The sequence below is a fragment of the Zalophus californianus genome, chromosome X, assembly GCF_009762305.2.
Source record: "Zalophus californianus isolate mZalCal1 chromosome X, mZalCal1.pri.v2, whole genome shotgun sequence".
NCBI lineage: Eukaryota > Metazoa > Chordata > Mammalia > Carnivora > Otariidae > Zalophus > Zalophus californianus.
The window spans coordinates 82,643,438-82,658,367 of NC_045612.1; the positions used below are offsets into that span (position 1 = coordinate 82,643,438).

At 37.6% G+C, this 14,930-nt stretch overlaps 1 protein-coding gene across 3 annotated transcripts in view; it reads left to right on the forward strand.

Moving 5' to 3' along the window:
- Window positions 1-14,930, forward strand: part of WNK3 (WNK lysine deficient protein kinase 3) — a 155,809-nt gene that overhangs the window by 56,483 nt on the left and 84,396 nt on the right. For all 3 annotated transcript variants that reach the window (XM_027609128.2, XM_027609129.2, XM_027609130.2), the window contains 3 exons: window positions 1,198-1,492; window positions 2,687-2,880; window positions 2,980-3,129. In XM_027609128.2, coding sequence (XP_027464929.1) covers window positions 1,198-1,492; window positions 2,687-2,880; window positions 2,980-3,129 — 639 coding nt within the window. The remainder of the gene's footprint in view (window positions 1-1,197; window positions 1,493-2,686; window positions 2,881-2,979; window positions 3,130-14,930) is intronic.

The window sequence follows — 14,930 nt, forward strand, 5'->3', positions numbered from 1 at the left end:
CTAGTTCTGGAAGTAACTGGTATTGCCAGTTTCTGTGCCTTATGAGTATTTTTCGGTATAAGTGATAATGCTTCTCAGCTTTCCCTAGTTCACCTTTTTCAGGACTGCTAGGTCACTTATTACTTAATCTGTTTTCCATATTCCGGAGTGTCCAAAATGTTGTTGCTGTTGTCTTTCTCTTATTCTCCCTGTCCTTCTGGGTTTACAACTTAAAAATCCATATAGTATGGGGTTTTTTTGGAGCTTCGGGAGGGAATGAAATTAAATATATGGATTCCATCTAACATTTTAATCATCTTTCAACTACCACGAAATTTCCCTGAGTCTGCAGACCCCCAAGACATGCTTTAAAAAACAGATTGTAGGACTGAGAATGATATGCCATGACACCTCCTCAAGTCATCTTCTCTGCTACTCAGCCCTGCTCTTCTCAGACAGCAAGCCCTTAACTTCTCTTCTCTCACTCTTCTAATGCCTGGTAAGATGTAGTACTTTGCTGTGAGCATATTTCCCTTTGCCTAGAGTGTGGATCTCTAAACTTCATCCACACCTCCCTTAATAGCCAGCAAGTTCCTTTTTTTGTTTTAATTCAAGTCAGAGTTTACCTTTCTCTGTGACGCTGTCTCTACTTTTTCCTTTAGGGCTTTTGCAGCAGCTCATTTCTACCTTTTTTAAGTTAAATTTGTACCATCTTACCACCAGATTGTGTGCTCATACAGGACAAAGGACTGACATAGTAACTTATATGTCTCTGGAGTCCAGTACTGGGCACATTGTAGACACTTAATGTTGTTGAATAAGGAAACCTTTTTAATCGTTCACAAACCTTAATGACAGTCACAAATATTCTGTAATAAGACTGCATGTACTGAAACATCAAGTTATTTGTTTTTGTTTAAAGCCAGAATTATTTTAACAATGTTTGGTAATGGTATTGTTTTTCTTATGCTGATTAAAGGCTCTGAATTTATGTATGTCTGATTAAGAAAGAACATAGGTGTACATCCAAAATATTGAATCACTATGATGTACACCTGAAACTGTCAGTTATATTGAATTGAAAAAAAAGAAGGAACATGTAAATAAATTAACTGTTATTTAATAGCATTTGGAATTTGGGGGCACAAAATAACTCTGCTAGTAAAAAGTTAAAATTGTAAATGTTAAAGATGTAGTTTGCTTATGTTTTGTTTGTAGGTCAAGTCAGGATTCTTCCATGAAAGTGATTCCAAAGCTGTTGCTAAGTCCATTAGAGACCGGGTCACCCTGATAAAGAAGACAAGGGAGAAGAAGCCAGCTGGCTGTTTGGAAGAACGCAGGGAATCCCAGTGCAAGTCTGCAGGGAATGTACTCCCTCAGCCCCAGAATACAGCTTTGCCCCCTGCTCCTGCTCAGCACACTGGGGCTGAATGTGAAGAAACTGAAGTTGATCAACATGTTCGACAACAGCTTCTACAAAGAAAACCACAGCAGCACTGCTCCTCTGTTACAGGTAACAGTTAAAATTTATAAAAGCAAACAAATGTCTAATTGTATTCTCTTATCTCAAAATAGTACTTCTGTGTTTTTCTTTTTTTTAAGATTTTATTTATTTATTTGACAGAGAGAGACACAGCAAGAAAGGGAACACAAGCAGGGGGAGTGGGAGAGGGAGAAGCAGGCTTCCCGCTGAGCAGGAAGCGGATGCGGGGCTCAATCCCAGGACCCCGGGATCATGACCTGAGCCGAAGGCAGATGCTTAATGACTGAGCCACCCAGGCGCCCCTACTTTTGTGTTTTTCAAAGCATTCTGTTATCTATCATTTCATCAGTCCTTTTACAAAATCCCTGAAATAGACAAGCCGGCTAGTTTCCTTATTTTAAAATTAAGACACTGTTTTGTTATGTGACCTGTCCAAGGTGCTAATTGAATAAGGATTATCTTTTTACTATTCTTAAAGGTCTAATGTAAATCCTTTAATAAAGAAAATTTGGAATTAAAGGGAAAATGTATTCTTCAAGAAGGAATTTTATAGATTTTAAGATCCTTTGTATTTTAGACTCAGGTATAAAATTATCATAGTTCCTCTAATTTTTCTGCTGTAATGCATTCTCTTCTCTAGAAGGACAGAGTATTTTCATAGTAATAACTAATTGTTCTATAAAGACAGTATTATTTTCTAGCCAGGTTCTAGGAGAATGAGAATATGACACTTGGATTTTACTGAAATTAGTAAATGAGATTAGTTGGTTAGGGGAGAAGCAATCACCCAAATGTGTGGAATGGAGGGTGGGCACAGGGATCTAAATATTTAACTGCTTCTCACAATCCTTTCACTTAGTCTTCCTTATTTTAGTCATCTCTTTTGACTTTACCCAGTTCTGGAAGTAACTGGTATTGCCAGTTCCTGTGACTTATGAGTATTTTTCAGTATAAATGATAATGACCAGCAAAAGGAGTTGATTTTTATGTGATTCTTTGTTTTTAGGTTTGCTTTACTAAGAAAATTTTAGTTGTACCACAGTTTCAGCATGGAGAGTTTACATAATGTTTTTTGGTTAACTGTGTAATGTACATGTTTTATTTCAAGTTGTCTCAGGTTGTCAGAGTAAAAAAAAAAACATAGAAAACACTTATTTTCTATGCCATTTGGACCTTGTGTTTCAAGTTTTTCCTTCTACCTGTTGCTTATTTTCTTTGTCGTAGGTGACAATTTGTCCGAGGCAGGAGTTGGATCTGCTATACACTCAGATACTTCAAGTCAGCCCAGTATGGCCTATTCCTCAGACCAGATGATGGGCTCTCAAGTGGTTTCCAACATCCCACAGGCTGAAATAAATGTTCCAGGGATGATTTATCCATCCCAGCAGCTGGTAGGACATTACCAGCAGATTTCAGGGGTGAGGTGAACTGTTATAATTTTAAATATATAATCCATATATATTTACTGTAAATGGGAGAGTTTATCTTTAATATATATTTTTTTTCTTATTTAACAGTTGCAACAGCAGCCAAAGCTGACTCAGCCCCACATTTTGCCTTTGGTTCAAGGTCAGTCCACTGTTTTGCCTGTACATGTCCTTGGACCTCCGATTGTCTCACAACCCCAAGTTTCCCCATTAACTGTCCAGAAAGTCTCACAGATAAAGGTAAGATATATTTTAGAGACTCTGTATTCAGTTAAACATATTGAACACTGCCTAGATTTTCTGACAGGCAAAGGCTCTCTTTCATAATTTCGTTATAGTTTGTATAAAACACACTGAAAGCCAAAAGTTGTTTATGCTTTCCTTCACCAAAGATGTTCTTGAGTATGTGCCTAACATTGTGAAACTAGAATCTTGAGACACTGCTTGTATAATTGGAAAAGAAAGAACTCCATAGATGGATAAACAAACTTATTTAGGACTCAGATCTCTTGCTCTTGGTGATGATGATTTGTTCTTTGTATTAGATTTTTCTAGCCCAGTGTGAATGTGGAGGGATTTCTTTCTTTTTTTCCCAGATTTTATTTATTTATTTGAGAGAGAGAGAGAGTGCACACGAGCTTGGCGGGGGACGGGCAGGGCAGAGGGAGAGGGAGAAGCAGACTTCCCCATGAGCAGGGAGCCCGATGTGGGTCTCAATCCCAGGACCCTGGGATCATGACCTGAGCTGAAGGCAGACGCTTAAGTGACTGAGCCACCCAGGCACCCCTGGAGGGATTTCTTTCATAGTTAATTAGAAATGATAAAATAAAATAATATTTTATTTAGTTTTTAGGACTTTCATCTAAATTTATGGAGGTTCCTTAAGATGTTAAAAATAGAGCTACCCTATGACTCAGCAATTGTACTACTAGGTATTTACCCCAAAGATACAGATGTAGGGAAAAGAAGGGCCACCTGCACCCCAATGTTCATAGCAGCAATGTCCACAATAGCCAAACTGTGGAAGGAGCCGAGATGCCCTTCAACAGATGAATGGATAAAGAAGATGTGGTCCATACGTACAATGGAATATTACTCAGCCATCAGAAAGGATGAATAACCACCATTTGCACTGACATGCATAGAACTTGAAGGGATCATACTAAGTGGAATAAGTCAAGCAGAAAGAGACAATTATCATATGGTTTCACTCATATGTGGAACATAAGGATTGGCACAGAGGACCATAGGGGAAGGGAGGGAAAACTGAAGGGGGAGAAATCAGAGAAGGAGAGGAACCATGAGAGACTATGGACTCCGGGAAATAAACAGGGTTGCTGGAGGGGAGGGGGTGTGAGGGGATGGGGTAGCTTGGTGATGGGTATTGAGGAGGGCACGTGTTGTTGTGATGAGAACTGGGTGTTATACACAACTAATGAATCCTTGAACACAACATCAAAAACTAATGAGGTACTATACACTGGCTGACTGAACATAAAAAAAAGATTAATAAAAAACCTTTTGGCTTTTTAAAAAAATTCTTGGCTTTTTGAAAAATTTAAATTCCTGTGTAGTTAACATATAGCGTTCTAATAGGTTTCAGGTGTAGTGAAGGTGTAGTGATTCAACAATACTATACATTACTCAGTGTTCATCAAGGTAAGTATACTCTTAATCCCAATCAACTGTTTCACCCATCCCCCCCCTTCTGGTAACCATTGGTTTGTTCTCTATAGTTAAGAGTCTGTTTTTTTGTTTTGTCTCTTTTTTTCTTTGTTTTGTTTCTTAAATTCCACATATGAGTGAAATCATATGGTATGTCTTTCTTTGACTGACTTATTTCACCTAGTATTATACCCTCTAGATCCCTCCATGTTGTTCCAAATGGCAAGATTTCATTCTTTTTTATGGCTAAATAATATTCCATTATATATGTATACACAATACTATATATATATAAACTATATATATATACACACACACATATATATACAGACACGCATGCACGCACATACACATGCACACTCCCACACCCCACATCTTTATCCATTCGTCTATCAATGGACATTTGGGTTACTTCCATAATTTGGCTGTTGTAATTAGTGTTGCTATAAACATCAGGGTGCATATATCTTTTTGAATTAGTGTTTTTGTATTCTTTGGGGGGAGTACCCAGTAATGGAAGTGGCTGCACCAGTTTGCATCCCCACCGGGGGATTCCCAAGCGGGTTCCTTTTTCTCCATGTGCTCACCAATACTTGTTTCTTGTGGTTTGGGTTTTAGCCATTCTGACAGGTGTGAGGTGATAGCTCATTGTGGTTTTGATTTGCATTTCCCTAATGATGAGTGATGTTGATCATCTTTTCATGTGTCTGTTGGCCATCTGGATGTCTTCTTTGGAGAAATATCTGTTCATGTCTTCTGCCCATTTTTAAATAGGATTATTTGTATGTTTTGGTGTTGAATTATAGAAATTCTTTTTTTTTTGGATACTGATTCTATTGGATCTTGGCTTTTTTTGATTCGTGTTCATTTCTATAGGAGAAATAAATGTTTTTGTCTTTTTGACTCTAAAGGTCAGCATTATTCATTTCTGACAAGGAAGGAGTAAACAGTCTTTATGAGAGTTCATATATTAAGACTATATTCTGGTTCCCAAGGTTATGAGGCCTGGACACATGGTTCAGCTTTTCTTTGCCATCACTGCATTTTCTTTTCTCAACCTCATCCTCCCCTACATGTGCCTTATTTCTTTGGGAATGAGATGGTCTGAACATTCTCTGTATATGATTCAGTTAGCGGCTGGCACATCTGTTTCTTTTAAGAGATTGGTATATAGTAAGTCACAGCTCATCAATAATTTTTAATGACTACCATTTCTGTGGATGTAAGATAAAATAAAATATGGTTCTTATCTTCAAGGAGTTCACAGTCTTATAGGGGAAGGCATACACATAACTTGACAAATGTCAGATACATTCAAAATCTGCTGGGGTAATTTAATCTGATGGAGTTGACAGTAGCCTGGTATTTGGCTGTTGTTTATAGGTAACATGATACATATTCATAATTGAGCTCTTGTTGTGGTTTGATTTGTTTCTTCCTAAGATTTTAATGCAAAGTGTATTGAATGGACACTTAAATTAACTTAGATTCAACCACATAAGTATGCAGATATGTGTATTTTAAAATGTGTTTTCAAATTTTAAGTTTTAAAAATTATTATGAGTGTTATTTACCTATTTAAAAATAAAGCCTATGAAATTATAAAATAGACAGTGAAAATCACCTGTTATTTCTCCAGCTAGAAACATCTTATTGTTTACATTTATGGGTAAAGCCACTAGATTTGTCTTTTTTCCCCCTATGTATACATACATAATTTTGTTTATATATACATCTGTATATCACATGCTGTTCTTTTTAAAGATTTTATTTATTTATTTGAGAGAGAGAATGAGATAGAGCATGAGAGAGGGGAGGGTCAGAAGGAGAAGCAGACTCCCTGCTGAGCAGGGAGCCCGATGTGGGACTTGATCCTGGGACTCCAGGATCATGACCTGAGCTGAAGGCAGTTGCTTAACCAACTGAGCCACCCAGGCGCCCCTCACATGCTGTTTTTTAGACTTTTTCAGCACATATAGAAGCCACATAAGCAAGCACTTTGACCATTGGTGTCTTCTTATGAATGTGGTAGTTCAAGTTCTACGAATTACTGCAACCAACCTATATTTATTCAGCCAACTCTCTGCTCTCCTCTTTAGAGAGCTTCTGTGTTCATTTTAGCTATGATATTGAAATTCTTTTGAGCTTTTTCTTGGAACTTCCAGTTTCTGGTGTGTGAAAGTGTTAGATTCGGTTACTCTGAATCTCTGCCAGGGTTTGAATGAGTTATGTGGCAAGTGAAATAAATGAGAAGCCATGAGCAGTATATTACTGGGACTGGTCTCAATCCCTTAATGTATTCAACTAGCATTTACTCATGGTATTAAGGATTTTTGTAGTACTAAAACTATACCCAGCACCTTTTTAATAAGTTGCTCAAATTTTTAGAACATAGCATTATTTTATCTGTCATTCTGTCTGGGACAGGCCCATTAAAATTGGCATGGTATATGCATTTATAATTTGAATTTTCTTTGCACCAAGAACCAGGAACTGCAGCTGACCTTGGAGTAGATGGACAAACTTCAGCCTAATCTATGATTTTAGACTTGCCAGTTATTGGAGTTCCACAACCAGTCTTTCTGCAGTTTCTCCTCAGACATTGCCTGCTTCACAGATGACTTCCGAGCATCTAACAGTTGGTCTTCAACTTGAGTCTGGCCCTAGAAATGGAAAGCAGGCATTGACTGTATCACCAGATGCTAATCAGACTTCTGGTTTCTTACTGGTTTATTGTCCTCAAGCTTTGTCAAGTCATTCTGCCCAATACCTGATCAGTGCACAGAATGTTGCTGGTACAGCTCAGTTCCCTTCTAATTCCACTGGGGGGCATTCGGGGGCCAATCAGCCTTCACAAAAGATACATTCAGTACCCCACCCATATCCAGTACCACATCAGGAATCTATAGCTCTAGGTTCTTTAGTGCCACAAAGCCAGACTGTGCATTTGAAGAAACCTTGTTCCCAAGCCTCTATGTAGCAGCAGCCATTAATTTTACAACCTTAAGATTATGGCATCACTACAAAAAGTTTCAGCAGGATTGTATTCTACGAGTGTCTGAAGCTCATGCAAGTGAGCAGCAGCCAAAGGGTGGTACTGAAAGTGTGATTCAGTCCCTGGAATAGCCATCTTATTCTGTTGGACATGCTTATCTGGGACCACCTGCAGAACTGCCATCCTTCCCACTGAAGGCTCCTGGGCAGCTGCCGTTGTCCCCAGGAACAAGCTTCTTACCCATCACAGCTAACTTACCCAATCCAGGCTCCAGCACAGCCTGTTTATTTACTGCCAGCCCCACAGTATTCTCTTTACACTGTGCAACCACCAGGATCATAGTCAACCCATTCTATGCAGACTTCTTCTCCAGTCCCACCTGTGGTACAACCCACTTATTTGGCCCCAGGCCAAGGGCAGCCTGGTTTTCCAGTACAGCCTCCGGTTTCATCACCTTTTCCAGACCAGCCAGCATATAAGATCCAAAGAGCTTACTCTGTGCCATCTATAGAACAGTTTGCTTACCAGCTACTGCCTCTTAAGCATGCCCATTATTCAGCACAAACTGTTTACACCATCCAGACAACTGAACAGGCAACCTTCATAACCCAGTAAGTATATACAGTAAGCTCTCCTGATAGCAAGCACGTACATATTACAAACTCTTCGGATCAGAAATTACACCCAGTACCACCTTTATAGTACAGACTTCTGACCAACAAGCCTATTTAACACCACCCTAAGGTAGCAATTCTTCAAAGTTGGAACAAAAGCCATTTTTAACATCACCCTTAGAAACACAGACACATTTTATGAAGCCTTTATTTATGTCCGGCACTCAGCAGCTCCATCACAAGCAGATGTCCATTTTAGACACCAGCAGCTAGAAGCCCAGTCAATTAGCATTACATCTCAGAGGGCTGTGGAAGGACAGCTTCAACACCCTGCACAGATGTCCTTCATTCAATAGGCTTCCTCACAGACCCGGATCCAGCCCCCACACTTTTCTACACAGCTTTTGCAATCACATCTAACACCAAGCCAGGTTTCTCATTCAGCTTTCATTCAGCATCAGCAGATGGACGACTCATTCATCTTATAGACAAGCACAGAAAAGCCATCAGTTGTCTATTCAAGAAGGTCCCATAAATCAGCAGCAGTCTGGGTAGCCACCATGCTGCTTTCCAGCAGCGGTTACCTCCTTCACAGGCACCTAACCAGGTTCAGCCATTACCAGGTATGTCAAAGGCCATTATAAACACAGTACAGATTTGCAAGAACCTTTGCAAGAACCGTTGCAACCAGTGGCAATGGAACAACAATATGTAACAGCTTTTAGAGCAGCCTCAAGTGCTTCAGGCATTAGACAGCAGTCAGACCTTTCCCCTGAAGAGAGCCCTAGTGCAGGACCGGCCAACATGCATTCAGCAGCAGTCTGTCCAGCCACAGTGGTAGCCATCCTCTGGCTCACACTTGTTTTTGGGTCAGCAGAAACGATGACAACAGCAGACCCTCTATCAAAGCTCTGGGATAGCTCTTTCAAATCAGCCGTCTTCTTCTGTTCATCTGTCAACATTTAGTATTCTGGTACAGGCTTCCACTGTCTTTCAGAGCATTTCTATGTCACAGACGCAACAGCATTTGCAAAGCCAAAAAATTCCGAAGGTAAATCCTCCTGGGGGAAAATCTAGACGATTGTGATTTTTCTATAATGTTCAAGGGTCAGGGAGATAGTGAGCTAGGTAGAAATAGCATTGGACAGGGAGTCCTAGTCCCTATTTCGGGGTCTTTTCCTTCCTTATTCAGTGTGTGGCCTTGACTCAGGTCTCTTTGGAGTTTCCTCATCTGTAAAGTTGGAGGGGTTAAACCAGATGATGGTTTTTGATAACAAAAAAAAATATATCAGTGAATAAAACACGAAAGTCCCTTCTGTCATTGACTTTTGTTTCTTAATGGGGGGAGACTATCAATAACCTTAATAGAAAGTAAATTTATAGTATGGTCCCAGGAGATTGGGGGAAATGTGGAGCAGGGTAAGGAGGAAAGTGGGTTATAATTTCAAATAAGGTGGTGATCAGGGTAGGCCTCATTGAAAAGGTGACATTCAAGCAAACATTTGAAGGAGGTGAGGCAGCCCACAGTGCATATTTCAGGCAGAGGGAATAACCATCACAAAGTCCCCGAGGAAGGAGAGTGTCTGGCCTGTTTGAAGAACAGCAAGGAGGCCAGTATTGCTGTTAGTGGTGAAATGTTAGGAGCCTGTGATTGTCTTATTCTACATTAGTAATAAAGCATTTGCCTTTACGAGATGATAATAATGAACACTATTAAGTGATTCCTAGGTGCCAAATACTGTCTTACTGGTTTTACATGTACTATTCTCATAACAACTGTATGAATAGTAGCTATCATTACCCCTATTTTACAGGTAAGGAAACTGAGGTTCAGACAGGTTACAGGAGGGTCAGGATTTGAACCCAGACTACCTGGCTGCGGAGGCTTTGCCCTCAATCATTACACTATCCAGCCTCTTTGTAAGATAGCATCCTCCCTGCCAGAATTGGAGAAAAAGGGCATGATAACTTCATTGAGATTTAGTTAACTCGGGATTGATTGAATTAATTATAGGAAGGAATTGACGATCCAGTTTATTCTTTTTTTCCCTCTCTTTTATTCGCTTTAGATAACTCTAAAGACTCTGAATTGATTGAGTTTGGCTAATAAAATGCTTTGAGGTCCTTAGATAAGAGGTGTGCTATACTATAAGAGTTTTCTAGTGGTGGTATATTACTTTTCCAAAAGCTATTATCTTAAGTACTGTGTGTTTTATAAAATTCTCTCTTCATCAAGGGCATAAATTATAATGAATTCCAGTGTGTGCAAACTGACTCCTAACAGGGATGATCAAGGATTAATAAAGATCTTTGCAGTTGAAGTTTCTTCGGACAAAGCATGCTATTCTGGGATTTATTTCTTTAGAATAAAGTTCTTTACAAGGTATTTTGGGTTGGAATATTCATTTCTGTGGGCATGTGTTGGATACTTTCCTTACCTAATTAAAAAAAAATTCCCCGATATTTATTAAGAAAAATTTCAGAAATATGGAAAAGTTGAAAAATTGTAAACACCCATATACCTACCAACTAGAATCTACAGTTAACTTTTGCTGTATTTGCTCAATCACATATCCATCCCTTTATTCATTTATCAATCCATCTCATTTTTCTGGCACATCTCAAAATTGAAGTTGACATCAGTATATTTCATAAAATACTTCAGCATTCATATCGTTGGCTAGAACTCAGTAATTTTTTTAGTTTAAATTTATATGCAATAAAATGCATAGATTATAGTTCAGTGAGAATTGACAGAGGCTTACACTTGTGTTGCCCAAGCCATTATCAAAATATAGATGAGGTGTTGGCAAACATTTTCTGTAAAGGTCTAGGTAGTAACTATTTTAGGCTTTGTAGGCTATATAGTCTCTTGCAGCCACTCAGTTTTGCTATTACATGAAAATGGCCATAGGCAATATGAAAAAAAATGGACACGGCTGTGTTCCAGTACAACTTTATTCACAAAAATAGATGGTGCACCAGCTTTGGCCTGCAGTCTGTAGCTTGCCCACTCAGTACAGAATACTGCCATTACTGCGGCAAGTTCCCTGTGCCCTTCCCCAGTTGGTAGCTCCCACATCCCACCAGAGTCGACTGCTGTTGAGTTTTTTCACTTTAACTAGTTTATCCTGTTCTAGATCTTCATATAATTGGAATCATACGATGTATACTCTTGTATAAGGCTTCTCTCAGTGTGTTTTTGAGATTGATCCATGTTGTGTGTATCAATAATTTTTTTTTTTTTACTGCAGAGCAATATTCTATTGTATGAATATACCAAATCTGTTTATCCATTTTACTATTCATGAATACCTGAGTGGTTTCTAGTTTTGGTTTATTAGGAATGAAACTACGATGAATATTCTTGTATAAGTCTTTTTGTTAACATATGTTTTTATTTCTCCTGGATAATACCTAGGAGTAGAATCACTAGGCCTTGGGATAGATATTTGTTTACTTTTTAAGAAATTGCCAGTTTTCCAAATTGGTTGCACTAACTTACACTAACACCAACAATATATGAGAGTGCCACACCCTCACCAACACTAATTTTAGATATTCTGATGGGTGTGTAGTGGTATCTTGTGGTTTCAATTTGCATTTCCCTGATGACTGTGTTGTTGAGCACCTTTTCATGTATTTACTGGCCTTTGTGTATTTTTCTTTATGAAGCATCTGTTCAAGGCATTTGCCCATTTTATTTTGCCTGTTGTAGTTTTGCCTTGTCATTTTTGACTTGTTAGGAGTTCTTATATATGCTGGGTAATACTAGTCCTTTAGCAAATACATGTTCTATAGATATTTCCTCCAATCTGTGGATTGCCCATTAATTTTTGTAATGACTTCATTTGATGAAACAGTATTTAATCTTGATGAAATCTAATTCATCAAAATTTTCTGTCGTGGTTATTGTTTCTGTGGCCTCAGAAACCTTTGCTGACACCCAAGTTACAAAAATACTCTCCTCTTTTATGCTTTTATGTTATATGTTCAGGTCTATGGTCTATCTTAAATTAATTTTTATGAGTGGTGTGAAGTAGGAGGTCAAAGTTCTTTTTTGTCCCCCATATGAATATCCATTGTTTAAGCTTCATTTATTGAAAAGATTTCCTTTTCCCATTGGATTTATAATATATTTTGAAGTTAGGTAGTACAAGTCTTTCTACTTCATTTTGCTTTTTCAAGATTTCTTTGGATATTCTAGGTTCTTTGCAATTCCAGGCCTCGATCTCTAGTACAATGTTAAATAGCAAAGAAGATACTAGACATTTTGCCTTGTTCCTGATGTAAGGGAGAAAGTGCTCAATATTTCACCATTAAGTATGCTGTTAGCTGTAGGATTTTCTAGATGGCCTTTATCAGATGAAGGATTTCCCTTTATTCCCAATTCACTAAAAATATTTTATCTTGAGTGTATGTTGAATTTTGTCAAATGCTTTTTCTGTGTCTGGTGATATGATGACATATGACTAATATGACTAAATTTACATATACCATTTTACTCTTTTTTCACTTTACCCCTCTGGTTTTTTTTTTTTTTTATTCCTCATGGCCAGCCTTCTTTGGGTAAAAAAAATTTTTTTAGAATCCAGTTTTAATTTTTCTATTGTCTTTTCAGCTAAATATTCTTTCTGTGTTTTAACAATTTCTATCAATTTTATCCAGGCATTTTTTCATTCAGATATAATTCATACACCATAAAATTCACCCTTTTAAAGTATACAATTCAATGATTTTGAGTATATTCACAAGGTTGTGTAATCATTACCACTAATTCCAGAACATTTTTATCACCCAAAAAAGAAACTCCATATCTATTAGCAGTCATTCTTTATTCTCTACCCCACCTTCCCCTGCCCCTGCCATTCACTTATCTACTTTCCGTCTATTTCGTTGCTTATTCTAGGCATTGCACATAAATAGAACTATACAATATATGTCCTTGTGTGTCTGGCTTCTTTCACTTATGATAATGTTTTCAGGGTTCATCCATGGGGTAGCATGCATCAGTACTTCATTCCTTCTTCTAACCAAATAATATTCCATTGTATAGATATATTTTGTTTATGCATTTATCAGTTGATAGACATTTGAGTTGTTTCCACTTTTTGTTGTAGTGAATAATGCTGCTATGAACACTTGTATAAAGTTACTGTATGAACGTTCATTTCTCTGGTTAGATACCCAGGAGTGAAATCCTGGGCCATATGGTAACTCCATGTTTAACTTTTTGAGAAACTGACAAGTTTTCCAAAGCAGCTGTATGGTTTTACATTCCTACCAGCAAGGTATAAGGATTTCAGTTTCTTCACATCTTTACCAACACTTGTTACTTGTCTTTTTGATTGTAGCGTCCTAATGGGTGTGAAGTGGTATTTCATTGTGGTTTTGATTTGCATTTCCCTAAAGGCTAATGATGTTGAGAATCTTTTCCTATGCTTATAGACCCTTTGCATATCTTCCTTTTTTTTCTTAGGAGAAATAATCTATTCAGGTCCTTGGCTCATTTTTTAATTAAGTTTTTGTCTTTTCATTGTTGAGTTGTAAGTGTTCTTCACATATATTTTGGATGCTACATCCTTATCAGATTTGTGATTTGCCAATATTTTCTCCCATTCAGTGTCCTTTGCAGCTTAAAATTTTTTAATTTGATAAAGTCCAATTTATCTGTTTTCTTTGGTTGCTTTGTGCCTTTGATGTTTTACCTAAGAAACTATTGCCTACTCCAATAGACTTTCTGCTATGTTTGTCTTCTAAAAGTTTTAAATTTTAGCTCTTAAATTAGGTCTTTGATCCATTTTGAGTTAATTTTTGTATATAGTTTGAGGTATGGGTCCAATTTTATTTTTTTATGTGGATATTAAATTTCCTAGCGTCATTTGTTGAAAGACTCTTCTTTCCCTGTTGACTTGTCACACTTGTTGAAAATCAGTTGGCCATAAAAATATGATTCCTCCAACTTTGTTTTCTTTCTTCGGGACAATTTTGGCTCTTCTGGATCCCCTGCATATGATTCTAGAATCAGCTTACTAAAGCTTATAAAAATTGTGTTAACTCTGAATGTTGCCTTCAGTATTATTGTTTTTTAATAATAGTAAGTCTTCCAATCCATGAATATGGGGTGTCTTTTCATTAAATTAAGCATTCTTTAATTTCTTTCAGCAACATTTTATAGTTTTCAACATACATGTATTACATTTCCTTAAGTTTATTCCTAAGCATTCTTTTTTGTGTTGTTATAAATGGAATTTTCTTAATTTCCTTTTTGGATTATTCATTGCTAATGTATAGAAATACAACTGATTTTTGTGTGTTGCTCTTATACTCTAACTTTGCTAAATAAGTTTATTCTAATATTTTTTCTGTGTGTGGATTCTTCAGGATTTTCTGTATATGAGATCATGACATCTAGGAATAAAGATAGTCATAATTTTTCCTTCCTAATTTGGATGCCCTTTATTTTTTTTCTTTCTAATTGCTCTTTCTAGAACTTCCGGTGCCTTGTTGAACAGAAGTAGTGAAAGAGGACATCCTTGTATGGTTCCTGATCTTAGTGGGAAAGCTTTTGAGTCTTTCACCATTAAGTATGATGTTAGCTATGGATCCTTCCATTTTTTTCTTTAAAGATTTTATTTATTTATTTGACAGAGAGAGAGACAGTGAGAGAGCGAACACAAGCAGGGGGAGTGGGAGAGGGAGAAGCAGGCTCTCTGCTGAGCAGGGAGCCCGATGCGGGACTTGATCCCAGGACCCTGAGATCATGA